General features: G+C 38.7%; 2 protein-coding genes and 1 non-coding gene across 4 annotated transcripts in view; 2 read left to right on the top strand and 1 right to left on the bottom strand.

Annotated features, from left to right (window-relative positions):
- The window catches only part of LOC135112625 (RPA-interacting protein B-like), an 18,494-nt gene extending 3,000 nt beyond the window's left edge, over positions 1 to 15,494 (top strand). Inside the window, exons 1-7 of one of the 2 annotated variants that reach the window (XM_064027182.1) lie at positions 4,257 to 4,438; positions 8,653 to 8,896; positions 12,034 to 12,209; positions 12,317 to 12,390; positions 12,844 to 12,941; positions 13,433 to 13,552; positions 13,974 to 15,494. In XM_064027182.1, coding sequence (XP_063883252.1) covers positions 8,792 to 8,896; positions 12,034 to 12,209; positions 12,317 to 12,390; positions 12,844 to 12,941; positions 13,433 to 13,552; positions 13,974 to 14,117 — 717 coding nt within the window. In that variant the 5' untranslated portion in view covers positions 4,257 to 4,438; positions 8,653 to 8,791 and the 3' untranslated portion in view covers positions 14,118 to 15,494. Of the gene's footprint in view, positions 1 to 4,256; positions 4,439 to 8,652; positions 8,897 to 12,033; positions 12,210 to 12,316; positions 12,391 to 12,843; positions 12,942 to 13,432; positions 13,553 to 13,973 lie in introns of those variants that run through there. The other variant, XM_064027181.1, reaches the window with a different exon arrangement.
- Positions 15,495 to 15,736: 242 nt separating this feature from the next.
- Positions 15,737 to 15,808, top strand: Trnae-uuc (transfer RNA glutamic acid (anticodon UUC)). The gene has a single exon. It is a non-coding gene; the product is annotated as a tRNA-Glu (tRNA).
- Positions 15,809 to 17,596: 1,788 nt separating this feature from the next.
- LOC135112624 (uncharacterized) overlaps positions 17,597 to 21,904 on the bottom strand; it is a 5,985-nt gene continuing 1,677 nt past the window's right edge. The window contains exons 2-3 of the mRNA XM_064027180.1: positions 20,699 to 20,860; positions 17,597 to 20,065 (exon numbers count right to left, since the gene is read on the bottom strand). Coding sequence (XP_063883250.1) covers positions 18,780 to 20,065; positions 20,699 to 20,822 — 1,410 coding nt within the window. The 5' untranslated portion in view covers positions 20,823 to 20,860 and the 3' untranslated portion in view covers positions 17,597 to 18,779. The remainder of the gene's footprint in view (positions 20,066 to 20,698; positions 20,861 to 21,904) is intronic.

A 21,904-nucleotide genomic window follows, 5' to 3' on the forward strand; every position in this document is an offset into this window, starting at 1 on the left:
GTTCGCTTTGCATGAGAAAGGTGGTAGATGGGCAAACAGAAAATGAGTAGGCCTACGTGTGGAAGGTCTAACTGTGCGTTCTTCTTGGGAATGAGGCGTTCTCACAACAAGGTGTCTATGGAGAGAGGCTGTTCAGAGACAAACATCGAGTTTCGTTCCCGACACGTGTGCTTCCCATGACCTTGCGTAAATAACCATTACGTCAATACGGGAAAGGACCAGATTCATACGCAATAGTAAGGCTCGGCAGGTAGCGATGTAGTGCGTGATGACGATACAAATTATAATAAATAAAAAAAGTAGCACGTAATCCAAAGCAAGGGAAGGGATTAACAATTTATTTGAAAACATGATTCAAAATGAAGCAATCGACTGAACTTTTTCTTTGTTTCGTTCGCACACACACACACACACACACACACACACACACAATGAAAGGGGGTAAGGGTGATATAAAGATATGTATAAGATGAAGATGGCACTAGAAGGTTCAAGGACAGACAGGTGCGTAGATAATAACAAAACCAGGGTGTAAGGAGAAAGATATGGATGGATGGAATCATGAATGGAAGACGGATGGGAGTGTGGGAGTAGCTGGTGAAGGTGAAGGAGAAGAGGGAATTGTAATTAAAGATCACCTGGATTCGATATCATTAACAATGTGACTGATGGAGTGTACATAAGAACACAGGAGAATAAAGAGATTGCTAAAGGCCAGTTGACGTACACAAGAAAGTTACTGAAACCTACACGAGGCAGCTCCTTTAGGTGTAATAGGTGTGTGGCATGTACGTTGAAACTATTATCGATATAAACACATATAATCAGTATCACATGACCTAGAAAATAAACGAGATCAACACCAACGCCAAGATTTATAGTTATCTTTCACAGACCCTGCCCACAGACCTAGCAAGTGACGGATGTGTAACGTGTTGCAAGCTTTGTTCGTTATAAATTAGTTCTTCTTTCTACACGATCCAGTTCTCTTTAAAGGCGTTACTATTGAGCTCTGGCATTTTCTTATCAATCCAAGTATTAGTCTATGACACATCTTGGTAAGGAAATGCGTTGTGCTCTGTCCTTCATCTTCTCGGCCCTTGAAACTGTACTGAATGTTATCGTTATCTTCCCTCAGCTTTTTATTATTTATTTTCTAGACTTATATTTAATGTCCTTTGGCAATTTAATGATCAGTCAACGAGATAACGAGAAATAGAGTGAGTTATTTGCCGTGGCTTAGATATTCAGACCTCAAAGATAACCTTTCTCCTGTGGCCGAGATGCTCCAGCCTTTCACTCATCCCGCCGCAATCGCCGCACACCTGCCCATACCTTGGCGACTCTTCACGTGGCCAATGGCAACTCGTAATATATTTAGTCCAGAAGCGAAATGTTTACTTTTTTCCGGTGGTCATGTTACTTAGTAGTTTTCTATGAGAGATTTTTTTTTGTTTTGTTTTATATCTTGTATGTATGTTTTTTTTTTTCTAGCGTGTTTTAAATACTTTTTAAGTTGTTATGATGCAAAAGTAAGTAAAGTGTTGTAAAGTAAAGCTGGACGAGTGATTTGTTACCATCTTATCATCTTATCTCACCTCCAAATAACTTTCATGTCTTTTTTTTTTTCTTTCGTTCATTCTCATATTTCTCATCATCCTCGTCATCACCACCACCACCACCATCATCATCATCACTATCATCATCATCATCTTCGTAAAAGGTTAGGGTAGCTAGGACAAACGTACCCACATCTTCATTCACCATCAACAAAACTAACCCTAAAAAAGTAAATAAAAAATAAAATAAACTAGTATTCCATTACTTCAGGACGTGTTTACATGAATGACTCTGCAAATCTCTGTTACTACACTACACACTTTTAAGCCGGGAAGCAACAAGCCATCGCCGTGGGGTCCCTCAGTTTTCTGACTCACGGGCAGAGGTAGTGGTGGGGGTGGTGGTGGTGTCAGCTGGGAGTTACTAAGCTGGGCAGTGGGCACGAACCTCAGTTACCCCGAAGTGATATGCGGGTCGGGGCGGCTACAATTTGTTTCAATTTATTTATCCACATTATTTATTGCTTTATTCATTCTTTGCCTGCTTGCTGTAGTAGTAGTAGTAGTAGTAGTAGTAGCAGTAGTAGTAGTAGTAGTAGTAGTAGTAGTAGTAGTAGTAGTAATAGTAGTAGTAGCAACAGCAGCAGCAGCAGCAGCAGCAGTAGTAGTAGTAGTAGTAGTAGTAGTAGTAGTAGGAGGAGGAGGAGGAGGAGGAGGAGGAAAAGGACGAATATCGACACCTGCGGAACTAAATTGCCCAGTCATTTGGAAGCCTTCTGTACTAATTCTGGAGTAGTAGTATTAGTTGTAGTAGTAGTAGTAGTAGTAGTAGTAGCAGTAGTAGTAGCAGCAGCAGCAGTAGTGGCATACAAACGTAAAAGTATATATATACTGTAATGAAATAATTATATACATTTTCGGTCATTACTCTATTAATAATCATCAAAAGACAAACATGGGAGTGATCTTATCCTGACAATCAAGATGGTAAATTAAAAAGGACATCTTAATGGCATTAACTATTATCATTGTTTTAAGGACTGATGGATATGATAACAAGACCGATCGTCAATGATAACATATTCCAACGACTTTCAAGGTTGAGAGCACGACTAACACACACACACACACACACACACACACACACACACACACACATACATACACACACACACACACACACACACACATTAGATAAAATGGAAATATATATGTTAATAGATGATTCAAAATGCTTCGAAAAATACCACCGTGCACTTTCTTATTATTGTTCAACTTGATGTTTTCACTATACACTTTTAGATAAATTCATGGTTTTCACTTCGTTTCTCTGTCTATTCAGATAACTTCATCCTCTCTTTTACTACTTTCACTCCCTCTTCTTGTGTCTTTCTTTCACTTTTGTGCTTCCTTCAGTACTCGTTTTTATGGTTTTCATGGTTCTTACCACGCTTCAGAGTCTACTTCACTTAGTTATCTTTACATGTTTATTGAATTCTTTCATTTTCTTTTTACTTTCCTTCCCGCTTTCCTTCCTCCTTCCCCCACCTTTCCTCCATCCATTCATCCTTCCTTCCTTCCTCCCTTCCTTCCTTCCCTCCCTTCCTTCCCTCCCTTCTTCCGTGTCATATCTTCAGGGCGGGCAATTGTCTTTCATGTACATCTCGGTCATCCAACAGGAAGATAAAGGACCTTGAAGCGCCTCAGTCACTTCACGCAGCGCAAGGAAGTTATCTGATATTGTTGCGCAAATGATATTTCGTAATGGTCTTTAGAACAGTGAATCTGATCTGAGAGGATGTTCGTGTTAAGATCCAAGTAATACATCCATTAAGGCTGCAATTCGGCTGCGTGTAATTACCGCCATTAATGGGGGTCTGTGTTTACTTGTGTATTTGTGAATGTAGGTCTGTGTGCCTTTAATGTTTTATGTGTCGAGGAGTTTCGTCACGCATTATAAAAGGAATTTGCAAGGCTCTGTTTCCTTATGTGTATGAATGTAGGTTTGTTTGTCTTCATTTATTCTGTGTCAAGGAGTTTAGTCAAGGGCGCGCACACACACACACACACACACACACACACACACACACACACACACACACACACACACACACACACACACACACACACACACACACACACACACACACACACAAAGGAAAACAAAAAAAAAAAAAACGAAAAAAAAGAGAAAATTCCTCTCATTGCCGCTTCTCGTGAAAAAAAAAGTTACAGAAAGAGATTCCAAAAATGTTATCTATCTAAAGGAGATCTAAAAAAAAGTTGTCTATTTATGCATTTTCGTTCACTATCGATATCTTGTCAGCATCCTCCTCCTCACGCTTCGGCATAACACCACATGATCACAAGTGTTCGTCACGCACCTGCTGCCAACCTTCACGCCACCAAGGTCGCTCTGAGTCTCCACATTCCATACAAACTCTAAATTGCTGCCATTTGTGCACCGATTCGTGGATGCCACCCACTCACCGCACATCTCCACGCGGACTGTAATGTGGGAAGCCGGAGCTACACACTCGAGATGACTGGCTGAAATAAAGAGCGAGCAGAGAATTAGCAGCTGTATCATCATCATCGCCGTGGCACTCAGGCGGCATGTGAACAGCGTGTGAGCACCACTAAAGTAAGAAGGGCTATGAGCAGTCACACGCGGCCCAGTGCAACCCTCCCCTTCCGTTTCTTCCCGTCCCTTTCCTCTCATCTTCCTTCCCCCCCTCCTCCTCCTCCTCCTTTGCGGTGTGTTATCCCGGTTAGAAGCCTGCCACATTTGTCACTCTGAGGTTACCGAGCATTCATCTACACTATCAACTCTTGAGTCACCTTGAGACACGCCTCCCCGAGTCCCCGTTTCATTAAAGGTATGCCACCCATGAGGGACACCGTGATCAGAGTTGCCAGACAGCCTGGAATCACGTTGCTTCAAGGATATGAGACAATGATCGTGTATGTTTTGGTAGGATTGAATAATCTCACTCGGCAGTAGTTTGGTGCATGCACAGCACTTATTGCTAAGAGAGTACTGGCGTGTCGGTGATGGAATGCCCCTTACGTCATTCGAGCCTGAATACTTAAATCCATAGGCATCCTTCGCTGCCTGACATGGATGAGTTAACACTTAAGAGGAAGGGTGTGTGTGTGTGTGTGTGTGTGACATACAAGTTACGAAGTCCTGTTCAAGCGATGTATTGCCATAGTAATGTTAATATGTAAAGCATGAGTGAATTCTTCTGCTCTACTTATTCTCAAGCTAACACCAATCCGCCCCAAGGGGGAGCCTGACGAAGTGGTGGCCGACACTCACTTATAAACATACTACTTGTATGCTAGAATCTAATCGGATTTACAAAAAAAAAAAAATAAATAAATAAAATAGATAAATAAAAATAAATAAATAAATAACAATGAAAAATCTATATCTGTTGAAATTAAAAAGTCATATGTAACTACTCTAAGACGAAAAAAAAAAAAAAAAAAACTGGAGGTGAGGGGAGGGTGTTATAAAATAGCGCTTTCCTCCCTGAGAGTCTGCCTGGCTGTTCCTTGTGTTGAGACAGGTCGGGTTGAGGAAAGGTAATCTTAGTACACTTGGTCTCGGTCTGGTGACACTGTGGGTGAGTTGTTTCAGGTGGCTCTTCTCTCTCCAGGGTCCTGAAACTGGCCACACTGAGGTCAGGACAGTCACAAGATGCACCTGGCAGAATCGGATGTAAGAAAGGTGGTGCCAGTGCCATGATTAGTTCGGTACAGAGGATGAGGAGGTGCTAAGAGGTGCCATCCTGGTGGAGGGCTTCGTGGTTGCAGACTAGCGGCATAACAGTGATCAGCTTACATGACGACGCAAATGATATCAAGAGTGACAAGGGAGGAAGATACGGTATTAAAAAAAAAAAAAGCGTGCTCTGAATCTATTTTTTTTTTTAGAAAGCTCAGGTGGGAAAAACTAGAGATGGATAAGAATGCCCTCGTAAATAGCGAAGCCTTACTAGCAATGATTACTGGTATTCAGCAGGGAGAGTTTCGAAATAAATCCGAAAGCAGATGCAAACAACTGCCAGTGTTTGGTAACATTACACAACTCACTGATTGGCTCCCAGGAGGAAGCAATGCACGGAATTTAGAAACCATAGGAGGAGGATAGATGAGATGAAAGTGTTTTCTGACAAAACATGGTTGATAATGACTATCTCTGCTATTATTTTGTATTGAAATAAAATATTTGTGAGTGCGCGCGCGCGTCCACACACACACACACACACACACACACACACACACACACACACACACACACACACACACACACAGCTGTTTGCCATAAAATACAAGTCTGGTAATTTCCATATTGAACGTTATAAGAAATGTGAGGAGGGCGAGTCATCCACTCTAAATCCGGAGCCGTATCGATCTATGCCAGAGAGGCAGGACCAGACAGCCTACGTATGCACAGCGATGCACGCTAGCCTAACGACGCTAATCCTGGAGCGGCCAAGACCAGATTTTAACATTTATTTTGCTTTGTTTGGTCTTTCTTAGTCCGTGATCTAGAACGGGAATGTAATGAATCTCTGGACAAGTCGAATGAAATTGCAATTCATTGTGGAATAATGCTTATGATCTATATTCGTAAAGTAATCTTGAAGCGTAAGAAGTCGCGCGTCATTCATAAGGTGATCCTGTAAACTCTCACCACAAATCATTAGGTGTCTTATCTTGACTGTCTGAACAGACTCTAGTGAAATTTATTATAGTTTTCAAGATCTTCGTGATTTTACTGATAGCTCTGCACTACCGATGAGAAAACATCCATGAGAAGCTAATTAATCACCTTTGAGGACTCTGAAAATAATCCCTATGAAAGCCCAAAGCCTTTCAGAATACGGCCTCTGTTTGGTAAACTTTGTTTTGACAAGAATTGAGAAAAAAAACAACAACTGTAAAATAAAAATAAAAAAATGAATAAATAAAATTGCGTGCTAGCCAAATATTCGAAAAAAAGTCACGTTTGGTTCTTTCTTACCTTGTGAGAATATGAATCTCCCAGGTGAGAGGCTCCCACCAGTTCACATTCTTCTCCTTATCTCCAGTTACGTCACGCAGGAAATCGCGCGATATGCTCTCTGAAATCCCCATGTCTCAGGGCTAAGATGTATGGGTCGTACATGCTACTCCAGTATTTCATTGCCTTAGAACGACTTCAGAAAATCGAAGAAAGGGAAGCAGACACGGTGACCTCTCGTGTGTTATGTATGATATAAGACCATAATCTGAAACACTTCTGCCCGCACCTCGACTTCTTTAAATATGGTCTGTTGAAGTGATGCTGAATTTTATTTATTTATTTATTTTTTTTATTTTTTCATTTTTATTTATTTATTTATTTTTTTACGGTAATAATGATAGATTGATAAAATTTCTACATTATGAACAGGAGAAACACTCTTGAAAATCCAGCTAACCATTTATGGGGTCTTTAAAAACCGTCATTACGAGAGGGCAAAGCGTTTCTGAATACGGGTCATATAATACACTCCTCCACTTCATTTCTGAAGCATGGCATGAAGAAATACAGACTTCTCCCTTAGTTCCCTCACAGTGTGAGAGAAGGCAGGTAACGGGTATCATTCAACTAAGTAGCTGTGTCGTTGGAGTCCATCAATGTATCTTTGATTATAGCTCAGTAGACAGATATGGTTAACACGCTGCTGACTTAACTGCGTGATTCAGTAGAACATCAGTTCATGTTGACGATAACTATGATGACAAACTAAGTGGATCTTTGTTAACTTTCATTGTCCATACGGATGAAGGCAGACCCAGAACTAAGAACAGAAAAAGGAATAATGCCTGCCTTCATTGTGAATCATACTAATCGCGGGCCAGCCAGAAGACGTGACTAGGGCAGTAAAGAGCAGCGAGCGTATAATAGTGGGAGGTCACCACATGGAGACTGTTGGCATGGCAAGTTATCTCATAAATTTAGAACTTTTATTTACGCAATAAATACAAGATGCCAAAATCGTTTTTTTTCTCCATTACGTATACTAGATGACAGAGTGTAACTACAGCTTTATCCATATTAGTTTAACAGAGAGAAAATAATTGTCTTTTAGAAGCTGGTATAGTGCCATTCTGAAACATTTCTGCAGCACACATTCACTATATTCAAAACGTTGTAATTGGAGCTACACGGGTTTTTAAGGTTGTTTTTATGGTTCTCGTGACAGATTAGCAAGCTTTCTACATTATGAATATGTGAAACAGTCTTGAGAACCCGGCTAAGCATCTATGTGGCCTTTGAAAATAGTTGTGATGAGAAAGCGAAATGTTTCAGAATAAGGGTCACAGTTAAACTGTAAAGAAACAGGCCCAGATACTTCAGGCTAGCACATACTGAGGTCATCAGCCCTTTAAGAACCCTGCGAGAGGATGAATAATAGTAGTAAAAATCCTGATGCAAGCACATGAATCTCTCTCTCTCTCTCTCTCTCTCTCTCTCTCTCTCTCTCTCTCTCTCTCTGGTGACAGTGGGTCTCTTATGCGATGGACATCTGTAAACAAGCCAGGATGATTTTTTTTCCTTATATGTCAAACAAGAACATTAGTTAAGGTTACGTAACTGCTTGATATCATATGCAGGTTTTCCTTCAAGCTAAGGCAGGCAATGAAAATGTGTGTGTGTGTGTGTGTTTGTGTGTGTGTGACCCAATCTTATCTTTGATGGACTTCCTATGAATTATCATATATGAAGGATATGGCGCCAAACATTATCAGAAAATTCATTAAACGCATCATCGTGAATGCAAGCTCACTGAGTCATGGAATCTACCTTATCAGTTTTTAGGAATACTCTAAAAGAAGGAAGAGAGAGAGAAAAAAAAATAAACATGTATGTTTCTGTAAGTAGTTCATAATACTGATATAACTTCGTGTGCAACATTCCTAACCTCACTCACTGATATTTTACAAGTAGCATGCTTAGCCAGGGAACCTAAAGGAAGTCATTAAGCTTTTTTGAGTTTGACTTTATTGTATTAGGAGCAGAGGGTGTTTGTTTTGCTCTAGTGTGCCTCCATAGCACAGGTAGTGGGGCGCGCACACGGCTGGCGGGAAGAGGCAGTCAGCTGACGGCCCAGGAAGTGATAGATGTCTCACAAAAACTTGGTGTCCTAACACCCGGAACACGGTGCACGCGAGCCAGCGGGAAGCACTCAGACATGGACAGGACGCAGAAAGGCACGCCGGAGCGAAGGCTGCACCACAGGAAGCTGTATAAGAATGCACGTGGCAGGACTCCCCCGTGGAAGGATGTTTATCGCAAGGTAAGTGGCAGGGGTGACAGGTGTGTCTGGGAGAGGTGAGCACCCCATGACACGCACCCCAGGGCGTGTGTACCAAGGGCAGCTGGATCATCTGTGTGTACTTGAACCCCTTGAAGGTCAGCGGTTTACGTAATACGTCGTAGGAGGAGGAGGAATAGACCTGGTCTTGTTCATTGGCCCAGTGGTATGTGTTGGCTTTTTATCCTGTTGAATTCTGTGTCCAGCACACCAGAATGCTCCGTTCATAGTTGGAGAAACATGAGTTAATCACGGCAACATAGATACCTTAATTTGAATTTGGTGATTATTCAATTTCATACAATACTTACATTTATATTTGTCTCGACGATTCAGTAATTGAGGGATCTGATGGGGATACAGGATTTTACAGTGGTGATTATCATCATGTTACTGCACACCCATTCATTAACTTATATTTGGACCTAATTAACAGCTGTTTATGCCACTCAATTCCATCCACAGTTTGTTGTTTCTTTTCTGTTTGTATATATTTGTGGGCTGGCGTGTCAGTAGTTCTTGGACTGTCAATTGATGTTGCTTTACTGGACGAACCTAGCTGTTGCAGTCTGGGGCTGGTAGCCATCAGGTAAGTAAATAGATAAGATATGTTGTACCAAGCACTCACTGTGAGGCTCTGTAGTAAATTTGTCAGTCTTGGCCGGGTCTGTTTTTTGGATGAGGTTTGATTTTTCTGCCCAAAATATGTTGTGCTTTTGTGCAGATCCCTGAGAATTATTATTATTTTTTTTTATTTATTTTTTTTTTGGTATCACTGACGAATGTAAAGAAAACATTTTTGTGGCTTGCACTGATAGAAAAAAAAACTTTTGTAAAATCATCAAATTAGCAGAAAAAATTAACTTGTTCCATATAAGAAAGTAAGTACAAAAAATGTAAAATAAGATGTTTACAAAAGGACAGAGAATATATATATATATATATATATATATATATATATATATATATTATACACACACACACACATACACAAAATAATAATTAATATACAGAAAAAGCACAAAAATATAGAATTCCTCCTACGGGATGGGGATATGGGATGAAGGAGACACACACACACACACACACACACACACACACACACACACACACACACACACAAAAAATAATAATTAATATACAGGAAAAACACAAAAATATAGAATGAGAGTTGGAAAAAAAGTAGTACTGTGGAAGTGCTTGTTTGTGTGCCTTACTAGTGATGAGGTGAGGTTGAGGGTTGGTTGCTGTCAGGTATGATGAAGGGCAGTCAGTGAAGCGGGAGCCAGGAGCGCAACAAAGGCAGGGCATTGGCAGCAATGAAGGTGAGGTGTAGGCTGTAATGAAGGCAAGGTGATTGTGGTGATGAAGGCTGGACAGTGATGGTGACAAAGGTGAGGTGATGGTAGTGATGAAGGTGACATGATGGCAGCAACGAGGGCGAGGTCAAGTGATGGTGGCGAGTAGACGCTGGTTGAAGGACAGCGATGAGGAGACTTGAGGCATCAGCTGGAGACATGAGAATGAGGGCACATAGGGGATGCTTGGGAAGGTACACTGATGAGGAGCAGGTAATAATGAGGGTGGTCAGGAGGGGAACAGGAGGCATGCCGTGGGAAGAGAGACAGGTCACAAGTGCCGTGGAATGAGGGGGCATAGAGAGCAGCCATCATGGAAAGTGGCAGTGAGCAGGAGTGATGCAAGGCAGCATGAGTAGGAACCAAACTGAAGAAGATGCCACAAGAGAAGTAGACACTTAGAGAACTGCTGCTTCAGGAGGACTGTTGATCTAGAACACCAGCTGACACCGCTTTATGTACCAGATGCCCTGTGATGATGCCGCTTTATGTAATGGTGTGATTTGTCCTCTTCCCATCCTGCCTCCTACAGGATGGGGATATGGGATGAAGGAGTCACATCTTGATGCCTGGCAGATGCTAGACATTCATGTTAAAAACTTGTGGTTTATGACAATCGATTAGCTGTGTTCAAACAAATTAACCATTGAAAATAAAATATGCTGAGTCAGTGCTCTGTGATGTAAGACGCATGCATGAACACGCTGTCATGCTTTCAGACACTACAGACATGTACATGCTTATGCAGCTGAACCTAATGTCATATCAACTACAGGAGATGGTGGGTGTTGTGTTGTAGAACGGGACAAAGCAAAAATAAGAGGTTTGAACAACATTTCCGTAGTATTTTTATATTTGTTTTTACCTTGAGAAACAGTAGAGAGGTGAAACATGGTTAGATCCTGTCCCAGTCATGTTTGACATATTAGCTGGCTTTGCCCCTTTTGGATCTTCAGAGTTATACTAACTGACCTGTGTCAGTCTGTTGGTCATGTGATGTGAAGCACATTTAATTTAACGTAATTGGATGCAACCCCTCCCTGGACAGCTTTAAGCAGCAATATCTTTTGTCTGTCAGTTTCTTGGCTGTGAAAGTTAAACTAATTGCCTTTCTTCAGTCTTGCTATGGCAACAATATAAGCTATTTTGAAGCAAAATCTAAACTTGGGATACCTTTCAAAGTTTCATTAAACTACAATGAGAGATGATAGACCATATTCCTAAATGCCTTTTTCTCTTGTGAGGACTGTTTTCAAAGGCCAAAGATAATTAGTTAGATTTTACCTCTATCTTGGCTCCTGAGAGAGTGACAGTGTGGCATCAAGTGTGAGGCTTTGAAAACCTGGAAGTGAACCTAAACTCAATGCTGTTGATTAATGAGAAAGTGATGTTTTAGGGTGGGGAAAACAAATAGGTATTACCTAACACTAACTGTGGGGCTTTACACTCTCAGAACTAGCCTAAAGTCACACTAACTGCACTTTTGACCACATGGTATCTCAAAACTAACTAATGTTTGAAATCCTAACTGTGGGAAAACAAGCCCAAATGGTACTTTTCATTATATTCAAGTGTATTGTTGCAACTTTTGGGTTTTCTTAATGTGAGGCATTGTGTTATGATCACCTGGTATTGTATCCTTTTATCAGGTTTGGTAGGTAAGCATGCTTCACCCAATATTTTGCAAGGATCACCATGCAGCTCCTTATGGGATTTTGTTTAGGAACCGTGGATCTGTTCTATCATTGGCGATATCAACAGCGATGTATGGAACGGCTGCGGTCCAGCAGATCACAATTGGTGGATCACTTCCGTTCAGCTGGAGATGCCATCAACAATAACAATAACATCAACTTGCCGGCAGCCAGGAGGGTGCAGGATGCGATGGAGGTGGAGTGGGTCGCCATGAGTCCAGGCACTGGTTTTCCTCTCTCATGGTAAGTGGAGAAAGAGAGAGTGAGGGAGGGACTTGTCAAACATTATCAAGTGAAATGTGATAATAATTGTTTATAAGCAGTATTTGTCTGAAATTAACTTTTTTCAGTCAGGATGACTCCCAAGATGACGAGGCATTAATGGCTCTTATGGAAGAAATTCATCAAGAACTCATATCAGAGGGTGAGATTATTGTAGCCATTCATTAATAATAGCTGCTAATTAGAGTGTTTCATGCACTGCTGACATGCTCTGTCTGAATTTTATCTCAATGTAGATTTTTCTTTAATGATAAGTTATATGCATTTAGTTTAACAAAAGGATCATGATAAATTTATAATTATGCAGATTTTTATATATATATATATATATATATATATATATATATATATATATATATATATATATATATATATATATATATATATATATATATATATATATAGCTTTAGAGCTTCTGTGATATTTGAATATTTTCAGAAATAAATGTTAAGGAATGACCTTGATTTTAATTACTTTGTATTATGATCTTGCCATTACCATGTTAAATCATTAAACTAAATGCATTGTTTTTATACATATTCCCTTTGTAACTATACAAATTCACTATATAATTAAACTAGTTCTTATTTACAGAGGAGAAGACAATCATGGATGTTCTCAATTTTGATACAGCTGCTCTGGCAAGCCAAGTTGCCCTTCAGGCAGAGGAGGTTATCTGCCCTGTGTGTCAGGTGAGAGGAATAGCTTTGTTTGTAGCTGTAAGATTTCTGAATTGTGTCACGTAGACTTGCTATATGAAATCTATGTGTCCATTTATTATGTTGATGTCTTGTGTGAATAGGAATTTCCAAGACAAGGCAGCCACACACACACACACACACACACACACACACACACACACACACACACACACACACACACACACACACACACACACACACACACACACACACACACACACATTTGTGAATCCATCCACAAGCATTCTCTTAGAGTTAATTAAAGATATTTCTAAGTTTCTTGAGAGAGAGGACTAGTTCTCACTGACCACAGCGTGTGAAAGTAAGTTGAGCAATGTTACCAAGTCCCTGCATCACAGTCTGATTGCTGAACTGGTTTAGCTCTCCTTTACCATAACAGGTCTGCCCTTCTTGCAATACAGTGATGCATGTTTGTGAAAAAGCATGGTGATCCTTGTGTTCTAAATAATTGTTTGTTTTAGGTTCAGGGACTACAGGAATCAAACCAATCTACAGTTGTCTCCAGAGATGTTTTTGGGTCGAATCTCCTTGTGTGTGGGTGTGGGTTATCTCTGCAGGGTGCCAACCTTACACTTAATACAGTAAGTCCCAGAGCTGATTTATTATGTGTTTCTAAAGTCTCTTAGTAATTGTGTTTCTGTGTTGAGAAGGCTTATTAGTAAACTGGTAGTGGAGTGAGTGAAAAGTTAATTGAAGTAAGTGAAAGTACCCATGAGAGAACACTCCATTTGTCAAAGTGAAAGAAGTGGGCTAAAGTTTCAGAATACAAGGGTATGTGAGGCTAGGATGTATAATGAAATTTTGGTTGCTTATGTTAGAAGAGCTTGTTTCTGTAGCTCCTCTTTTTTGTCTGGAATTTCTTGTTATCATTCTTCTGATTTGTGTCATAAGTTTTATATCTGATATAGTCAGAACCTCCCTCTTTGCTTGAGTGGGACCTGGGCTTGTGATGATAATGCAGACTTTTCAGTAATATTTTTTTTTGTTTTGTTTTGTTTTCAGGTAAAGTCAAGCTTAGAGAATACATTAACCCAACATGGCCAGACCTGCCTTGGGAGGATGTCATTCACTTCAACCACAGACACTCAGGGTGCTAATGTTCTCATAACTTGTAGTCTCTGTGATTGGATGTCTTTCCTTTTGTAAGATGTGCATTACATGAGCAGGTTGTTCTTGAAGTCTTCATTTACTGCCCATGGTTTCATATCATATATGTATTTTTGTCTGTGCTGAAAATAGGTTTAATACAATGTGATGATATGTAAATGGTTAAGGTTGGTAGGTAATTGAATTACTGTACTTCATTCCATTTCATCTTATCATATTACATCTTTTCCACATGCTTTGTGCTTCCCAGAGAGAAGACTGAAGTTATGCATACATATTTAGTGATGGTTTGTATACATAAGATTAGTCTGTGAATTTGCCATTGTTTATAGTGGTGAAAAATTTTACGCTTCTGCATGAGTTGGCTGAAGGGAGTGTGAGATAGAGGGATAGTTATGGTAAAGGAAGAAAAAATTTGTTTTAGGGTATGGTAATGCACGTGACAGCTTTTATCTGCATTTACAGGAATTTGTAGTACTGGATGGGCATGGATGCTGTGAGTTTTGGACTTAGAATGTATAAGTAAATACTGAATATTGAGAGAAATGAGTGTCAAATGGATGGTGCTTACCTTCTGCTCTGCATCATGAAGATAAGGGATGGCTTTTTTATCAGTAGGTATATATATGACAGTGTAGCAACAGTCAGTTAGTGAAAAGAATGAAAAACTGTCTTTACAACCAATGTAAATTTTGTTTCAAATTTAGAAGTTCAGTTCCCTGTAAATTTATTGAATTTTGGAAGTTGTGGTATTTGATTTGCTATTAACTTTTGTTATGGTGAACGGTAGGTACATGGATAAAAGATGGATGTTAATTAAAGTATTATATATTTGTACTTTAGCTTTTTTAATTTGAGTGGTAGTGCTTTTAATAAGTACACGTCCAAAATCTAGTCCGTTGTGTATGTATTCGTGTTATGGTATTATCAGATGTCTTCACATGTGATGTATGACAAAGTTCTTTCAAATATATGAAACTCGTTCTAGGAGAAACCACTGCTGGAGAAGGGTGCAAAGGTGTTTTAAACATTTGTGATTTCAAGATATGGTTCATTATAATGTTAATTATGTAAACTGATGTGGTGCCCTGATGTTTTAGCTTACATTCACATCAATGCCCAGTGTTGTATTCATGTTTGCAGCTGGTGTACCAGTGAATTGTGATTTATTCTTGATTTGACCGTGATGATATGAATAATTGTTTTTTGTTAGAAAGATGAGCTTAATTAATTTTTTTAATATGCTGCCACTGAACTTAACTTTATAATTAATGAAATATTTTTATTTTATGGTTTTAAGTTAATGATTCATTTTAAGTCCATCTGTGTACTAGGGTAACAACCCTACAAAGGGTGTAGTTGAGACAGAAAGGCAATTTGTACTGGATTTGTGTCACTAAAGTTTTATTTTATTTATGTATTTTTATATACTTTATTTATTTACCTAATTTATATATTTATTTATTTATTTATATTTTTGATACCTCAACAAAAGGGTGAGTTGTGTGATGTATGAAAGGTCACACCCTTACCTGTAAATCAGATTATATGAGCTTTAAGTTCTTACTATGAGGATAAATTTGGCAGTTAAAGTCCAGCATGTGATCCTGAAAACCATATTGAGTCACACACACACACACACACACACACACACACAGTTCCATGTGGTCTAGTGGCTAGGATCCCTGGCTTTCACCCAGGAGGCCCGGGTTCGATTCCCGGCATGGGAATAGATTTTCACTGTGTAGTGTAGTGGTTAGCACGCTTGGCTCACAACCAAGAAGGCACGGGTTCGAATCCCTGGCGTGGCGAGGCAAATGGGCAAGCCTCTTAATGTGTAGCTCCTGTTCACCTAGCAGCAAGTAGGTATGGGATGTAACCAGAGGGGTTGTGACCTCACTGTCCCGTTGTGTGGTGTGTAAGTGGTCTCGGTCCTACCCAAAGATCGGTCACTATGAGCTCTGAGCTCTTTCCGTAGGGTAACGGCTGGCTGGGTGACCAGCAGACGACCGTAGGTGAATCACACACACACACACACACACACACACACACACACACACATTCCATAAGAATAAATTTAATTGCAGCAGTATTTATAAAACTTGAAAATTACCACACACACACACACACACACACACAACCTCACACATTCCATAAGGATAAATTGAATTACAGTAGTATTTTATAAAACTTGAAAATTACCAAATTTTCAGTGATTCAGTTTAATCTGGGAAAACTAAATACAAATACTGATGTGCTGGGATATGTGAATGTGAGAAAACTTACTGTATCTTTTATTCTTTGATTTTCTGTTATCCCTGATATGGATTCTTTCATGGTTTTTATTATTCACTACAGCCATGAAGAATCACTTATTGGGTTAAAAGTTCTTGGATAACACAGGTGGTGTTGATGGTCAGTCATCTCCACAATGGGGTGGTGTGGCTAAGTGGCCAGGAGTAAAAGACAGGCATGTTGCTGTTCTTGCTGGTAGGCTGTGGTGTGTGGTTTAAGAGGCTGTGTGGCTTGTTTTGTTAAGGCCTGTCCACACCAGGAAACATTGTTTAGACTCTAGAACTTACTGAACTGCACCATTTATTTCCAGCATTGTGGGTTGTAACATGCATAGATTATAAGAATAAGATGAAGATGGATGCCATGGCATAGATCAAAACCTTCAAAATACAGTTCAAAAGGGAGCATCTAAAGAAAATTGGTGAAACCTGCTCCATCTACTATGAGATTTGCCAGAAGCAAGTCACCATGAAAATTTCTTCACTCTTCTTTTTCTTGCCCATCCTTGAGTGTATTATCAAAAGTGCTAAGTAAAATGCAGAGGCTGCTGCAACAATCTCAACACTCACAGGCATCCTATGACAACTGAGATCTGGACAGGAAGCATTGTGTGGAAACAGTTTTGCAAACTGTTTCCAAACCGTTTAGAAATATTTCTAAACAATTTTTCCTGGTGTGGACAGGCCTTTAGGATAAGGAAGCTGGGTAATGCCTTCAGTATTTTCCTTATGGACTTAGGACTTAACAAGCTATGGGAATTGTAGTCATTAATGGTAATAAACATGTTTTACTTTATTTATATGGAATATAAAATTTTCTTTTATATAACTAGCCCTTTACCACATGTAAGTGGCACCTAAAAAACATGAATGATGACAAAAAAAAAAAAAAAATCAGTGAAATAGTTGAAAATAAATTATAATCATATATATCTATGTCTATTTACATTATAATTATACAAATACACACACACACACACACACACACACACACACACACACACACACACAAAACCTTCCCCCATATTCACTTATCACATTTTATCAATTAAGAATGTTTATATTTAAAGCAATTATATATATATATATATATATATATATATATATATATATATATATATATATATATATATATATATATATATATATATATATATATATATATATATATATATATATGTGTGTGTGTGTGTGTGTGTGTGTGTGTGTGTGTGTGTGTGTGTGTGTGTGTGTGTGTGTGTAATATTACCAGTAGTAATTTAATTTTCACCTAGAGGCATTGGCAGCTTAGCATAAAGAAAACACTAGATGTCTATATATACCAATACAGCCATGCTCGAATGTATTTAATTTTTGTTTATGTAATTCAGCATTTGATATAGATTCTTCCACAACTAGGCTGCAACCTGTCTCCCCCAAAAAATAAATTAACACTGCTCATATAATTATAGGACTCTTTCATGCTCTCAGATGCTTAGGTCTCAGCACCTCAGTGCTTCCCTTATATTATCTATTTTTTTTTTATTATTATTGTTTATTCATCAAGTTTTGTGTAGATTTAGTAACTGAAATGACTCTCATCTGTTCAAATATTTGCTTACTAATTGTCCATTTGTTGTAGTGGTGCTCACTTTCTTTTGTGATAGGATCCTTAGCACATTAATATCTCATTGTATTGACAATATTGACAATGCAGGTTAGAATCAGGTAAGGTTCATAGACCATAGATGTAGAGGCTTTGATACATTGAAGTAACAATATGACATTCTATAATGCATTTTAGAAGTATGTACCTGAATTGAAATTTATAAGAAATACATAAAGTTTTTAAATACTAAAGACTAATGCTGCATTTCATATGCATGTGTACTAGACATCAAGCAGTGCTGTATATTTTCAGCAGTTACATATGTGCTAGATGACCACAGCAGGTCTTTGCCTCTAGATGATGCAATAAGCTGCTACTCCACTTGTTTTTTTATTTATTTACTAACTACAGTATCATCATATTATACCTGATATTTCAGTGTTCTCTCATGGAAAGATAGAGTTCAGAAAATGAATACTTTTTCATATCCAGTATTTCTGATGCTGTTCCTATTGTGTAATAGAAAAGACGTGTATGTACAGGTATGTTTGCTATTCGTAAAAGCAAAATAATACTAGGTTTGCAAAATCACTGATCATTCCTAATCCATTTGGTATAATGGATGCTAAAGGTTCATGAGGTGACTTTAGACTTTAGACTGAAAAAAGACAAAAGTTTGGAGAGTAGCACTGGAGTGAAACCATGAACCATCACTAATTTGGTGTCACTCTTTGATGAGGTATGGTCTAATAAGTGTGAATGTTTCAGTCACATGTTTTGTTGTAAAATATGGTTTTTGCTTGAAATGCAAAAAGGGTATTATGTTGAGAACAGTCCATTTTCATCAGCTTCATAAATTAAGTCGAGAATTCTTGTATTCATTGCTTCATTTTTGCCTGACTTAAGTTCCTCTAAGATTGGTGTCATTAGCTTTTTCATTGCCATTTTCATGACCTTTTTAAAAAGCTGCTTTTCACGCAAGGAGAATGTCAAAGCCATGAATACCTTGGCCATTCCCAGTTTCATGGCATCCAATAAAACCGTGACTGGAAGGAGGAATGGCTTGTCGAGAATAGAAGGTTCAGAAATTTGCCTTTTACTAAAAGGGTTCGTGGTGCTCAGAGTGCCTAGTACAAGTGTACAGCTAAGCAGAAAACCTACTGGATATCCCTTCTCCCAATCTGTCTTCAGCTCTGTGAGGCCCCAGTTGGAGAGAGGGCACCCAAGTTTGGTGGTGATTGTTGTGAAGGTAGAGTGGTAATGGCTTAGTGCTTTGTCAAGATGTTCCTTTCTGATGCAGCGTTGGGTGGATGAGTAAATTAAGTACTGTAGATCAAACAATGGAACACCCAAGGAAGAGTTTCCCCAGTCAATAACCATTATATCTTCAATGATTCTCTGCTCATCTGGTGTGTCAGCATACTTAAACATGAAATTATTATTCCAGAAGTCTCCATGGATTATACATTTGAATAAAGAGTTGCTTGACATTAAATTAAAAGTTCTTTCCTTGAGAGAGGGTAAACTTAACTTAATCTTTTTGCCTAATTCTTCTGTTTCCTTAGAACTTTTAAGGAAATCTATAGTGTTTTCAAGCATTCCTTCTATCATTATGATAATGATATCAAAGTACTCATCAATACGTGGCAAGGACAAATATTTACTGGTGTCTGATGTCTCACAGAAAACATAAGATAAGGCATGAATCCTCGCTATTTTGTCTACAGTAGCCATCAATTGTTCACTGTCAAGTCCTTTACACTTGTCATTTGTTTCATACCCAGCATTTTCTACATTTTCCATGACTAAAACAAAGTCATTCTTTGTGCACTTTCCATAGATTAGCTTTGGAAGAGAGATCAGAGACTCTTCAGGTGCTTTCTCAGTGAGTATTTTGTTGAAAGTGTTAATGAGATCTGTGTATACCAGATATTCCTTTAAGTTGATCTTGAATTTTGTAGCAAAAACACGGCTTCCGGTTTCTTCATTGAGAAGCTTTGCCACCAGGCTGTAAGTCTTCTTTACATCAGGGGAATTGGCCTCATTCTTCTCCGTCGTTTCCACATTAAAGAAAATCACCTGGGAGTTGTAGCCATCACCTAGATCTGTTGAGGTAACCGAGACAAGATTAGCCCTTTCACTGCAAGACAAATAATCATCTACTTTTTAAACACTTATTTTGTACTGCAGTCTCTTGAATAGCTCTTCAGCCAAGAAAAGAAATTTTGCTTCCTAATCTCAATTATTTTTCTGTGTCCAAGCAAATAATTTTTGTAGTGCCCTAAAAATGCTGCTAAAGGAGGATTTAGCAATTAAGGGGGTAATTTGATACTTGCTACTGAACATTCTTTGATAGTAGTTTTTAGAGTTGTAAGAATACATAATATTCACATAGTTCTGTCATTATATATACATTTATATATTCAACATGCATAACAAACTATGAAATGTGATAGTGCAGAATTACAATCAATATTATTGTTATAAGACAAATTTGATCTCTTAGAATGGTAATTTTTTTCCATTATTATATAGCAATACTATGAATAACATATATGAATTAATAAGACCTTTATAAATACTTGACAAATTATATAAGGCAACGTAATGATTCAGGTTCCAGCAACAAGAGTATAATGTAGATGGATACAATGATATACCAGACCTGTATCAATGCTCTCTCTCTCTCTCTCTCTCTCTCTCTCTCTCTGTGTGTGTGTGTGTGTGTGTGTGTGTACCTTTCCTGACGGTGAAGTTATCCACCTGAAGGAGGGTAGATGAATCTGTGGCTGCCTTGTGTTCTCTCAGTATGTATTCCAACCATTTCTTGCTTATTTCCCGTCCTGACCTAGGAGTCTTCATGGGGTGACCTCTTTTGATAGCCAATAAACGAGATTTGTCTGAAAAAAAAAAAAGTTTAAGTACATAGATGAATGATGAAGATGCTTTGTATGGTGATAACTTTGTACTTTACACATTTAAGTTACAGGTAAGAGCGACATTTGTCTTGCCTATCACTTACTCAGGACCAGGAGTTACTGATTCTCTTTCTCACTTTCCCTAGAATCAAGGATTGGTACCATGTACTGTGCTAGTCTCGTGACTCGTAATTCGTGACATAATCACTTATGTGGCTTTTGAAAACATTCCCAATGAGAGGATAGAGTGTTAAAAATACAAGTGAACATATTTTCATGAATACGCCGGTGAAGCTGCGGAGTTTATTTATTTATTTATATTTTTTTGTTTTTCACATGCCCCTTAACATACATACTGCATCACTGTTATTGTTAATGGAATTACTGTTAACCTTCATTATTATAGTTATTGTTATCGATCAAATACCAATAAGGAGGCGATTAAGTATTCGGGTGCAGGAGGCGGGATGCAGCGCGCCTCAAGACGCAGTTAGGTGATCCATTTATGTTTTCCTGAGATCGCTATGCGTGGAAGCGGTGCAATAAGACGTGTCACATGATGAAGTCTCTATTACCCTCCGGTACTGCTGACACAATAACACTAATACTTTCCACTGGACTTTTTTTTCTCTCTCCCTATCAGGCTTTTTCTTCCTTGTGGGTATTTATCTCCGTAGTGGGCCTTTTTTCTTCCTATTGTTTTTTCTTCCTTTTCGTTGCCTAAGGCCAATATCCTTCTTACACGAAAAAAAAACTACTATAGATTTTCTAGATTTCTGTAGTTTTTACCGTCGAACTATAATTTTTACATTAAAGTTGTCAAGTTCAATAATGAGTGGTAGTTCTGACCGCCTGCCTTGATGTAATATGATGTTTCTCTTTGGACTCGTCATCTGCTATGAGTTACGGTCATAAGAACACAAGACCATAAGAAAATAAGGAAAGCTGCAAGAAGCCTTGAGACCTACACGTGGTTTCAGAATAAGCCTCGTGCAAAATGACAATACTAAGAACTATATTCTGAAT

Source organism: Scylla paramamosain, chromosome 24 (genome assembly GCF_035594125.1).
Source record: "Scylla paramamosain isolate STU-SP2022 chromosome 24, ASM3559412v1, whole genome shotgun sequence".
NCBI lineage: Eukaryota > Metazoa > Arthropoda > Malacostraca > Decapoda > Portunidae > Scylla > Scylla paramamosain.